The sequence below is a fragment of the Sabethes cyaneus genome, chromosome 3 (genome assembly GCF_943734655.1).
Source record: "Sabethes cyaneus chromosome 3, idSabCyanKW18_F2, whole genome shotgun sequence".
Lineage (NCBI taxonomy): Eukaryota > Metazoa > Arthropoda > Insecta > Diptera > Culicidae > Sabethes > Sabethes cyaneus.
The window spans coordinates 84494833-84508418 of record NC_071355.1 but is presented as its reverse complement, the minus strand read 5'-3'; the positions used below and the strand labels follow the sequence as shown (position 1 = coordinate 84508418).

Here is a 13586-nt window from a genome sequence, read left to right as displayed (position 1 = left end):
TCGTAACAATCATCCCTGATTACACTACTGTGGACATCCTGAGAACATGGTAGCAGAACCTATGTAGACGGCATCCAGTATTCAAACCAATTATTGCATGCTGACCGTAACTGGTCAATGAAACTCGGCATCGTCAAACAAACGGCTGTTATAACGATTTGTGATGCGGATGATAAAGTTTATGCCCCCCGCTGGGGTGATATTGGGGAAGCAGATTCTGGTTGGCTGCAAAGCAACGATGGGCGGTTCGGGACTAGCTATCAGCTATAAGCATCATCATATAAGCTGTTGATTGTTGTAAATTGTTCGATTCACATGCAATTTCTTAGAACTTAGAAAATCTTATTCCGCATGGCAAATGATTACAACTCTGATGATGGCATCAAGCACTTTGTTGCAGTTGAAGCATTTTCCAAACTGATAATTTCGTTGGAGTAGTTGAGCATTTCATGCACCGTTTACAGCTATCTGTATCACTAGCTAAGATACTATAATCGGGTCTTATCTGCCTTTATGCATCACTAAATTTACATTTTGTTGGTTATGTTGCTCGGTCGTACGGTTCACCTTAGTACGTTTGTTTCCTTGGGTATGTCTGCCACAATGAAACCAAGTGGAATTGCACAGTTTTGCACTGAACTCTGTGAGCATCACATGCAATTTGGTTGCACGATTTCTGTCGTCGGTTCGGATGTCGTGATTAGCATGTGACGTCTATGATTAAATAATGATCACTGTTTGTGCTCGTTCTCAATCCCGTCTCTCGATGCCATTTTGCTAGCAGCTTCTCCTTACGTTTTCTCCCAGCCCCAGCAGTAAGAGGGGTTAATTGATTCGACTCACCGCGAGTGAACCAATATCGTGGATATAATTAAATTTGATCATGTGCGCAGAAATCAGATTTGATGTTTGAGGGGGATCGTGCTATGATTAGTTGTGGATGTTATGCCAAAATTTTAAAAGCTAAAATCACGCGATGCTAGTGCTGTGATAGGATTGAAAACGATCCAAGCTTGTTTATTAGTTTAGAAACAGTTGGTGATCATGACCTAACCTAACTTCTTTGCTTTACGTTCTATACAATCACTAGTTAGTATTTGTTGGGAGGTAAATATGCATTTAAGTTAGACACAGTTTCTTCGAATAAAAATAAAACAAGTAATACGCTATTTGTTTCGTGCTTATACAGATACACTCTCCTATACTGTAAAATATGTTCTCCAAAAGGTAAATTTAGTTAATTATATTGAACTTGATTTTTGTTTTTCAATTTTTGAGCACGGTGAACATAGTAATAATAACTAGTAAAAATGTGTGTAATTTCTCTATCATATAGCATTAACTCCATATCATCTAATACAAACTAGTGATGGGATAACTTTATAAATAAAGTTAGCTGCATTACTAAAATTTATTTTTCATAAAAAAATAAATATTGATTAAGTTGCATAGTGTCAAAGTTAGCATGAACGGAACGAAATGAATGAATGAATGTTAAATTAAATTGGAATCTTTTGCAGCTTTTGCAGGTCGATATTAAATTGTAAGACTTTTTTTGTTCCAGTGGCTTTCCATAAATAGAATTCCCTAACTATATTAACACCCATTAGCGTTCATATAAACACTTACTTCTGTCGACACCTCTTAATAGTAAACAATGATTTATTGGTATGATGTGACGATTACTAGCACGTTGGCAGAATGGATCGAGAATGTAACAGACAGTGAAACGATTCAACGGGAGAAATATTTGCGCATTGCTAAGAAACAAATAATCTATAAGCGCTAAAATTTAAATGCCGATTGCAAAATTCGATTTCGCAGCGTAAAGCGTCGAAACATTGATCGCGGCTGATTAGCTTAGGGGTCGAGGATGATCACAATGCTGACGGATATTATTATTATTATTATTATTATTTTTATTGCCATTATTATTATTATTGCTATGCATGTTTTCAGTCCCGCTCAAAAGTAAATATTGTGATGTACAAATTGAATAATGCGAAAACAAACCGCGAATGACGTGACTTTGCACCGCGCCGATTCATTAATCAATGCCGTGTTTGATCAGAGCGCTCGTTGTGCATATAAAGTCGCTCCTTATTCAGTATGTTTTAGTGACGAATTAGGTAAATATTGTTGGCAAAGTGTTGTCGAGCAGCTGGTTGGCGCTTCCGATAGTGATGAGTGTGGAATGCACAGTTTTCATTCTAGAAATGGTGTCTTGTTTGGCATTTGTATACACGGTATGTGCATTTAGCATATGAATTTACTTGAGCTTGTGAAAAAATATTAATGAATAATAAATCCTAAATTGTGTTAAGGTAAACGAAACAGCAATATGTACCCATAACAAACGTCATGCTAATTATTGCGCATTCATTTGTAGTTTGCCAAATAATATTACATAATTTATGATATCGTTGAACATTTTTTTAATTTGAACCATTGCTTCAATTTATTTGCAGGATTCATTACTATCTCTTCGAACTTTGAAAATAGACAGTGATGAAGCCTGCAAGTCGTATGCAAAATACGTTTGTTTATTAGAGACACTTAACACCTTCCGGTGCATTCGTATCTGATAGGGTTAGGTGAATTTCAATTAAGACCGTATGAAAGTCGCGCCCAATTCTGAGCTTACCAATCAACTGGGTTACACTGTGTTCTAGTCATACATATGTTGGCATGTTTTTTCGCTTTCACAATATTGATAATGCTCACAAACACATATATTTAAATTTTGGCCTAAATTTAGTTTCAAAGGAAAGAATAATGTATGCTGACATGAGGCGCCGCATACTGAGTGGTGCACTCTCATTTCAAACTGGGTGGTGCGCAGGGAGCGCTCTTGGTGCACTGCCCAGTGTGAACTGGGAGTGCGCCGTAAATACTTAAGATAGAGCAATAGCACAGAGCAATAGGGTTTATTTCTAATTCCCGTCGTAGTAAGGAAACCCACTCTAATTTTCATCATTTCTTAGGTGGATTTAATGAATATCCCAAAAGTTCTTGTGCTGATTTGACTCAAACACATTTACCTTCCGATCCGTGCAATTGGAATTCACTAAAAAGCGATTATTAAAGCATTTTATTGAAATTACGCAACTGACTTTATTTTTTAAATTCGTCATACCGTTTTAAAATCCGTCCATCAAAATTTTTCATCGTCCGAACTAAAAATCACAATAATGTTTACGAAGCTAGCGCGCATGTATTTATGTAGGACGGCATGACAAATGTATTTCTGCAAAATTTCTGCTGGTCATGAAAGTTTTCCCGGCTGCAAAATAACGACAATGCGTGGCGTGAGTTGTTTTCATTTTATGAATGACGGAAATCGAAACTAATAGGGTAAGGAACGAGTTAAGCAGTGTCACCTATTTTAATCAGTTGAACATAAATGAGCCGAAAATGCACTTTTTTATTCATATTTTCAAAATCTTTTGATAGGATCATCTTCACAAATTACTTAACCATACATTTGATTCACACAAACACAATTTATTGGGTTTCCGACAAGAAATATGATGAATTAAAAATTGTTGTCCAAAACGTACATTTTTCAGCTGCTGAAGGCAATCGCCACCTCGCTACTAACGAATCCATCACATTTTTCAGCACTGATTACAACCACTCTAAAAGTCAAGCACTCAATTGTCACATACCATATTATTCACTCTCTTTTTTTCTATTATGTAAGGCTTTGTCACTAGCCGAAAGTTTTATTATTTTCTAACAAAACTGAAAAAAAATTCTGAATTGACGGAACCTGTTCACCACTAGCAGCAGCTGCAGCACAACCGATGAGCTATCGTATCAAGACACTGTTTCGGTTCTGGAAATAAGAATTTTAAGTTTGAAATTAACTGAAACCTCCTATGGTGAAAACGTGGTTCAATACTTTCAAGAGAAATGTATGTTCATAATTAATTTTTCTTTATTAAAAACAACACAAAAGACAGCTTTTTCAATAATTTTCGAAGATTTTCTCAGTGATTTAATAAAGCAACGATGTGTTTCAATGTTATTTGCTTTGACAACACTGTTCTGAGTCGGATCGTTTGTACTGCTATATGTTTACCTCTTTTGTTCTCCCACCATCCTTATGAACAGCGAGTGAGACGTCAAACTCGCAGTTTCCCATAAGAACACCAGAGAATAAAAGAGACGACGAATACGGTTTGCCGAACGGTGCGGTGAGTGTATGCCCCGATAAACAATTTAGACAGATGGCATTTTACGCATCTATGCCGATTACTCATCAGATGCCGATTAGTAGGTCGCGGATAGGGACGCGAACTTACTGAATAGGGGGAAAAGTTCGAGGGATTTTTTAAGGGGACGTAAAAAAAATCAGATTTCAGGATTGCTTAAAAAAGCACCTTGCGGGTGAAAATGGGTTCGGTCTGTTCAAAATTAGTTCCGCCGCTCCAACTTTTAAAGCGAAAAGTCAAAAGTTTAGCTCAACAATAGTGTCTTCCTATGGTAACAGCTTGAAGAACTAAAGATAGCAAGAAGATTGGTATGCTGATATCCCCCACTTAGTCAACCCATCGCTTGTAATAAGGTAAAACAATCAGTGACCCGCTTAGACTGCTTAAAACTAGTTCTTTACCCTAGTTGATATTTTCTTCTTCGTTGCACGAAAAAACGTAGGAAATTTGGCTGCTAGGAATTCTTTAATGAAAAAAAAGCATTTAAATAGAACTCAGCTCACTTTGATTGATCGCGTATGATAGTCAGCAAACTAAAATATTAAGGAATAAGGGTGTGTCATAAAAATGCTGATATTTCTAATAATTTGAGTTGGATAGGACGGGAACAGGTAATTACGACAAAGCCTCAACATATCTTCGTTGATTTTCGCAAAGAAACCTCGAATTTTATTTAAACCTTTTACACCATATTGATATATGTGTAGCGTAAAGTAAGAGCAAACAACATAGTCTTGCTTAATAAATTGTATCATATTTTTGGTAGGTGAGCTATTTTGTAATATCAAAACAGAATATTTTTACCAGTGCCAAAATCGGAGTATTTCAGGATAGAAATCTGCCTCACGCATCCAGCTACTAACAAAGTTCTAGGAGGAAACATAATTGAGGACTTATGTTATTGTTATAATAAGAGAACAGGCATTAATAAGATAATCCGTAACTGCACTGTCGCTATCGTTTTTTTGCAGCGTTAGAAAAGCAAAAAGTCTGAGCCTTTCAGTTGGCCTCAGGGTACGGCACTGGTCTAATAAGCTAGACGTTCAAATCTCGACTGAAAGAGGCTGTAGGAGTCAAAGGATTTGTACCACTAATCCTACAATTGTCTTGTACTCTCCACAACCGTCCTTATTAAGTGTGCGACGTGGAGTCTCTTTTTTGTACAGTCCCCCTGTGGTTCAAAGGATCATCGTTTGTAATGCTCCGATTCATCTTGGTTAGATCCTTGAATCCCCCAGCTTGGATAAAAGATTGCGGTACACAGCTTCTTAAGCGCTGCTTCAACGGGACCTCTCTTATCCAGTCATCTTTTGCTCTTACACCTTCTTGCCTGATCTCAATCTGTTAGATCCTTTAGACTATGTATTTCATTACTTTCTTCTACCGTTCTTTCTGTTAGTTGTTAAAAACTACCGTTATAAAAACTTAATTATATGCCTGACCTCAATTCAAGATCATGACAAAACACTCGAGGTTGGTCTATAGTGAAATTGACCTGTTTATTTCTACAAAGTTGGCTACAAAATTGGCTTAATGAACGGCTGGATAACACGCAACACAGACTCTATAGTGGTCCTTAGCTACTCTTATCCCTATCCTCTATTAGTATCATCCAGAATACGAGCAACCTTAGTGGAGATCGGGTAAGCAAGGGGTAAGCTAAAGTCGTATACCGACAGAGTAGGAGGCACTATGTTGTGTCGACATTATAAGACGTGATGGGCATGCAGGATCGCGTGATGAACGGTCAAAACTGGTCAAAAACAAGCGCGAGGTGTTCGATTGGTGAAAGCAGTTCTTCGAAGGCAGCTCAATGGCAATATAACAGAGGCGAGAAATCGTGCAGCTGAAAACTTATAGAGCCGCCGGAAAGAACCGACCGGAAAGAGCAACGGTACTTCACGCTGGTTAACGTCGCCTACAAAGTGCATTCTCAGATCTTGTTACGTCGTCTATCCCCAATAGCAAGATATTTTATAGGGCAGCATCAGGTGGGATTTATAGGGGCCCATGCCACTATGGATCAAATTTCCTGTCTCCGTGAAATCGTCCAGAAATGTCGCAAGTATAACGTACCCACGCATTATATTTTCGTAGATTTGAAGGCAGCATACGACACAATCGACCGCGAATATCTGTGGCAGATAATGCACAAGGTTTCCGGACAAACTGACGCGGCTAATAATAACTACCTGCGAGCGAGTGATGTGCTACGTTCGTGTTTCGGGAGCACTCTCGCGTTCTTTCGGCAAAGGGTTCCGGCGCGGGGATGGGCTGTTCTGTATGTTATTTAATATCGTTATTGAGGGTGTGAATCGGCGAGTTATTAAGAACGAGGAACGTTCATCTGCAAAAGTAGCTAAATCCAAGCTTTCGCAGATGACCTCGACATCGCCACAAGAAACTTTCGGACGGCGGAGGCAATCTACGCCAGACTAAAAACGGAGGCTATGAGGATTAGGTTACAAATCAATGTATTAAAAACCGAATTGGTAGAGTCTCCAGAAATAAACACTCATTGCTTTCCGTGGACAGGGACTAAATAAATTGATGGCGATGAACTGGAAGTGGTTGATGAGTTCATAAATTAGGATCTCTGGGCTGCCCTTTAAGTTGGTCTCGAGGTAAGACGCTGGTCTAACAAGCCAGTCGTCGTATGTTCGTGTCTCGGCTGGGAGAGGCTGTTCCTGTTAGAGTCGTAGCACTGGCCCCGCAATTGTCCGGTATTCTAATATCTGGCTGTAAATCTGGCTTTCGGTAACAGAATGTTGGTTACCGCCGACAAGTACGAGTAAGAAGATTTAAGCTGGAAGTCGGGCCTACTTTTCCCACCACAAGACGCTTCGATCAAAGAGCATACTGTTGTGAACCGAAACGACTGGCCTGTGTCTTCAAACCAGATCTCTCGTTCTTATCCACTGCTGTGAAGCAGCAAGTGGAAGATTCCGGCGCAGCTGGTGGGTCTCAACCATCTTTCGCTGTGGTGCTTTCGGTCCGAAAGTGCACTCGACTTCCCAGCCATCGGTATTACCACCGATTTTCCCTTTTGCTGCTGCCGCTCTAATGGATCCCAACAAACATTTATGCTGTATAATTGCTTATTAAGCGCTTAATTTCTTAACATTGGCTATATAACGATTGAATAATCTACTGTTTAAATAAAATGTTTGTTGGGATGTCCTTTCTGCTGCCACCTTAGGTCCAGTTTTTGTTGTTCCTCCAACGTTCGTCACAAGAATGAGGCTCCGTACGGCCGGCTTCTGTTTATATAGTATCGCTCGGCAGCATTCTTATTGGATTTTTTTCCAATTGACGAGCAGTTGCCATGTTGGACTATATTTTGCACTGACAGTGTTGTCAGAACACATCAATGTGACATGACTATTATTATTGTAATTTTTAAATTTTTTAACGTCACCGCGCAGAGCTAACGATACATCTGGCGAAAGTCGGAAGGCTATGGTGGGACTATACAGTGAAAACTGTTCTTTTTAAATACCCCACTTGCACCATGAATAGATGGGCCTACGCTCGACTAGGTTGAAACCGACCTACGTGTGTTGAGATGCAAAATTTATGTCAAAAATCGATTTTTTTAGTTTGAGAAGTTGCCGTTTATTATTGATTTCTTTTTTGATTTTTTTTATTTCAAATGGGTCCATGGATATCGTGCTCGCCGCAAGACGCCTTACTGAAGAACTCGCAAGTTCGAAAACAGACACTGATGAAGCCTGCAAGTCGTAAGCGAAATACGTATCAGGCGGGAATAAATGCGGAATTTAATTTGGAAACAGTGTTCTTCTTTTCTTTAATTTCATAGAATATTTGTAGAAGATTAATGCAATTCTGAATATTCATTACTGCTTAATGGTAAATGTCGTCGAACATTAACGTCAAACTATTCTGTAATGCTACAATTATTTTTGTACACATTACAGAGCCACCCATTCCCATAGTTATCTAATTAGATAACAAACCAAAGGACCTTTGGTTCAACTATTTGCCATTTGAAAAAAAAAATCTTGCAATGTTTCAAAGACATTGTCGGTATAATATATTATCCTGCTGTCGCGAGAGCACATTCTTCTCAATCATCATGCAATGGAGGCTACATATGGCATCCGTTCCGTCCGTTGTCGTCGTCGTCGTCGTCGGTACAGTGTTGCAGTTATGTTTGGTATATTTACGTGCACGATCTAACCACACGGTATGTGTTAGTCGCTACCGTTTGGTCCGACATGATGCAATGCTCACTGCCCCGCGCACCGACAATCCGATTAGTCAATATCTAGGTAGATGGGCGGGAATCGGCACCAATCGCTACATCACACTTGCAAAATCAGCCGCGCATCCCAAGTGTCGTCGTCGCGAGTGTATCACCATGATGCCGGTTCGAATTCAGTTTCGTTGTGGTTTGCCATCGTGATGGACGGAGCAGGAAATTTCGCGTGACGAACGTCGAGGAACAAAATTGAAAAACTATTTGAAGTTCGATAAAGTATTATAATTTCTTAATTTCAATCGAAATAAAACGCTACTAAACCGCGTGTCAGTGTTGGCCTGTGTACTAGCCGTGATTTGTTTCGATGATTATTGCTACGCGGCAGGTTAGAGACTAATAAAGACATTATTGTTTAATGATCGTCGTGCTTTGCAAGATTAATTGCAATCGGAATCTTGATAAAACCGGGACTAGCGGTGATCGTGAGCGAGCAGACGGTTAGCGCATGAGCATGATACAATCCGAACTGCAACGAAGGGAAGAATTTGCCGTGCGCACCAAAGATTCAGATCGATTCGATAAGATAAATCTAGCTGCATTGAGAGCTGTTTGTTTTGAATTAGTGAAATATTTGTGTTGACCCCCTTGTCGCTACGACAAACGAGTACTTGCGCGAGTGTTGTTATTCTAATACAAGTAGGTATTCCGATCAAATGATCTGGGTACAATCGATCAGAAAATAGTGCAGCGAGGGCAGGTTGAATGATCTTGCACTTGGATCGTTAGGTTGAGATAAATCACTGATAGATTTCAATTGATGAATAATGTGTCTAATTAAAAGATTCTAGAGATAATGTTTTGATATTGAGTTATATTATCATAGGTTGGTGATTGTGTTGCAATCCAGTTCGTGGAGCATTTATACTGGAAACTAAAATCTTTTCTCATTTATTATCAGCAGCAAAGTTAAAGTAAGAAGTCCAATTTGCGATAACAAAAAAGCAGGTTCGAAATTGATAACGGAGAAACCTTTTTTTAGAGTGATTAGTCTTCCGGGAAAATCGACTGTGTAGATTTTTTTTATGTTACAATGTATTTATAATTTTCAAACAGGCCGCTTAGTTAGCGGCGTAGAGATACGATGGTGGTCTAACAAGCCAGTCGCCTTATGTTCTAATCTTGCCTGAGTGGTGCTGCTAGAGTCAGTAGGATCGCCACACTAGCCTCGTAATTGTCCTGTACTCCATTAACCGGCTGCGAAGTCTGTTCATAAAGAATCATTTCAAGAAACAATCAATATAAAATTAATTGCAAGGCCTTTTGCTACATATTTAAGAATTCTTTGCAAAAAGTATGATTCCATAATTAGCAGATGATCTATAACATAATCATAATCCCATTTTATTTTGTTGTTTTTCCCTTTATGTAGATCATCACCCGAATTTGGCACCTCCAAGTCAATCAGTCAGCGTTTCCTAAACCGAGATATCCAGAATAAAATGACATCGAACAATTATGCAAAACTGGGCAAAGCCGCGAACGAATGTTTGTCCCAATAACGTACCAACTGGAACATTTAACTGGCCTGTTCAATATATTCACGGCTTATCCCGGCACACTGTGAGCGACTTTGCATACAATTGCAACTGCAATTAACTCTAATTAACAGCGTATGACGACGGGTATGCCAGTGACTAGACTCTGACGCCACGACGCGATGGTTTGGTTCAAACGTTGTAGGAATCGGAGAGACATTGTCGGCTGAGACCCGGCCCTGCTCGGCGTACCTGCTTAGTGGCAATTTTCAGTGCACAATTATTATCAACGGATTCCCGTTTACGTTCCCGATGTGCATGATTTGCGTGCGACAGGAGCGAACTGACGCCCTTTCTGCATTACATTAGGTCATTCGGGATCAGTGTTTTGAGTGAATAACAACAGCTCAATGAAAAGCAACAGTGCACTTAGTGTTCCGAAAGAGTGATTTAACCTTTATCGTGGGTGCTCAGTCGGTTGAATTCACAAGAGAACTAATATTTGTGACCACTTGTGATTAGTGCGCTACTGAGAAGAACATAAATTTTCAGTGTTGTTTAGGGGAATATAAAAATTCAACCATCAAAATAGATCAACCGCCGTTGGCAAGTGTCCTAAATAAGCTACAATGTCAAACAGGTGGTCGTTGAAAGGTACTGGCGGGGATAGTTCCGCCAGCAAAGAATGTGGTGATGAGTTTGAAATTACGGTTCTACTGGATAAATCGGAATCTGCGTCCTCTTCGCTGCCCGCTCGAGTAGTGTTCGTGCGCACTGATGACGGTGATAGTATCGGTGATTTGAAAAGGGAGATGGTCAGCGATGATTGCGATGAGGACGTTGTTGATGGCAACGATGATGTTGGCACTAACTGCCATGGCGGATTCCACCAGTGTCGCTCGACTAATGATCAAGCTTCCGGTGCCGAATGCGGCACCGACAGCAACGACGAGGACCGGATTATGATGCTCGACGAGTGGTCGCAGCGGTGCAAGCGAAATGGAAATGCAAAAGGTGAGCCATTTCGGTTGATATTTTTTACTTAGTGTTGCGATTTGAAATTTAATGAATGGCTAATAATTAGATGTCGAGGTTTGTTTTTATGCTCAGATTTTTTTAAAATACTTTTTTAAGTTAGCTGGCGCTAGAGCCCAGCCAACAAGCTTGAAACTAGCATACGGGCGGTGGGCACTAATACGCTTGAAGCTTGACACGGTGAATTTTTTTTCATGTAAGGAAGTTAATCTGTGGCGAATGACCAAATGGTCAAAGCATAAAAAAAAAATAAAAATATAAAAAGAGTTGGTGCGGTTTGGCATTTCTTAAAAATATGTGTATGTAACGATGTTTGGTTCGAGAGAAAAAACCCTTATCGTGAAATTTTAGCATCGAAATTGGATTTTTCAATTTTTCCAAGGAAGTGTTTTTTTATTTTACATGATAGCCGGTCGTTTTCTGGATGTAGTAGTATTTTATTTGTTACAATTAAGTCAACATGGTCAAATATTGATGACTATAATTATAAATTCAATAGAAATCAAAAACAAATATATTTGCTGTTTGACAGATATCGAACAAACTGATCAATCGATACGATGTGAGAAGTCTTCCTTTCTTCTATCCTTTTGATTGACAGAGCTTTTCATTTTGATCGACCCCCCGGCACGTCACCAATTTTCTGTAACTGACTTTGTAACGTCAAAAACATTATATCACTTCAATGAATGCGACGGCCATTGTTGTTTGGGGTTCAGTATTGAGGGGTTTATCTTATTGGGTGTACCGTGGACCCCCGTCCGTTTGCCCGTTTTTAATCTGAATACTTTTTAATTTGAACCACGCTGGTTTGCACAACGTGAAAATTAAAACTTGTTCAAATGTCATTCTCAACATGCCATCATTTGCTTATGCAGACAACGCACATAAAAACCACTGTCCACTCTACTGTTAAACTGTGTAGACCAAGATAGAGATTTCGAGGAAGTGATTTTGATCTACCTTCTAACAGCTCTCAGTTGAAACACGAATCACACGAAGACCATGGTGTATCTGTTCAACTGTGTCGTTTCACGCGTGCTAAGGAGAAAAGTCTTTCACTTACCAATTTTGTCAAATTATTCTTACCCCCATCGCACTTTTGCCCCTTACTACTTACTTCTACCCTAGGACAAAACGTGCCGAGTGTCAACCGTGGTGTCGACCCAAAATTGACCCGATTTCTGATTGGCTGACAGTGATATGCAACCGTTGGCTGGAAAATATAACACGGTATCGCTTTCAGTGCTGCTGAAACTCTGTAGTTGTATGTAAGTTTTGTTTGTAAACGAATTTTAATTTTCAAAATAAAATGCAAAACATGATTTTAGTAGTAACGTTTACAAAGAATTTTCAATCGGGATGGCGGTCATAATGAAAAGAAGAGTAAGAAGCCAGATGGTACATCCTGCCATAGTTTCTACCAGCATAGACTGGCTCTTGCCGTATCAAGAATTCCTCTCCACTGTACTCGGTCCTGGGCTACTTGTTGCCAACTCGTTGAGCGATAGCTCCGCTATCCGTTTGTACTCCACCAAAAATAGTCCGCAACACCTTTCGTTTAAATACGGCAAGTGTACGTATGTCTTCCGTAAGCAAAGTTACAGTCTCAAGTCCATAGAGGACTACCGGTTTGATGAACATTTTATACATCGTCAGCTTTGTGCGGCGGCCCACCGTGGGATGAAACCCAAATCTAGATGGACAAAAGTAATTACGCTTTAACTGTTAGTCCTAGATATATAGTATGTTCGGAGTAAATTTGTTATTTTAACTTCCGCATTTTTTTATGTATATGACATTAGGGTGACCATCATAGTAATCGAGTGCAAAATATAAACTTTTTTATGGTTTAAGTTAGCTGCATAAAATGTTCAGCAAAGTTAAAGAACATTAAATTTTAAGTAACTTATATCTCTTATGGTTGATGGATTGGAGCTATTTAAAGTTCTTTGGTTGGGATGGACCTAAAAAATCCGTTTTTTCTTTATATCTTTTTTCGTGTTTATTTCTCACAATTCATGTCTTCTGAGCACTTTCACACGCATGGAAAATGCACATTTTGTTAGAAGGAATCAAGTTGCTATCTCCTTCGGTTCCGAAGCTACAGGCATTTTTTCTAAAAAAATATGGTTTTTTCAAATGTCAATAACGTAAAAACTGCTCAAAAGCAGCAAATTAAATTTTGTATAAATGTTTAGTAGTATATTGGTCTCCGAAATTAATTGAGATCACATCGGTCCAGGTCGGCCCTTTTTTGCTAGACCGTATTGAATATTGAAGTAAAAATTACCATTTTACTTACCAAAATCACAATTTTTACGTAAATGGAATGGATTATAAAAACGAAAATAAGTCTAAATGCATGTTTTTATCCCCATTGATCAAAGCGCCTTGCGGAAAAAAGTAGGTTCGACTTCCAGCTTAAATGCGTCGTTGAGTCTCGTTACTCGTATTATTTTTGGCGGTAACAAGAGATCCCGAATATATAAATTTATCAATCATCGTTCATCGTCGTCAATAGTTATTGTCCGTGGGATGCAAACGTTGTTTTCTATGGAGCCTCTTCCTACCATA

General features: G+C 39.2%; 1 protein-coding gene across 1 annotated transcript in view; it reads left to right on the top strand.

Annotated features, from left to right (window-relative positions):
- The first annotated feature begins 10419 nt into the window (after nucleotides 1–10419).
- The window catches only part of LOC128742183 (organic cation transporter protein), a 71575-nt gene continuing 68408 nt past the window's right edge, over nucleotides 10420–13586 (top strand). The window contains exon 1 of the mRNA XM_053838443.1: nucleotides 10420–10988. Coding sequence (XP_053694418.1) covers nucleotides 10604–10988 — 385 coding nt within the window. The 5' untranslated portion in view covers nucleotides 10420–10603. The remainder of the gene's footprint in view (nucleotides 10989–13586) is intronic.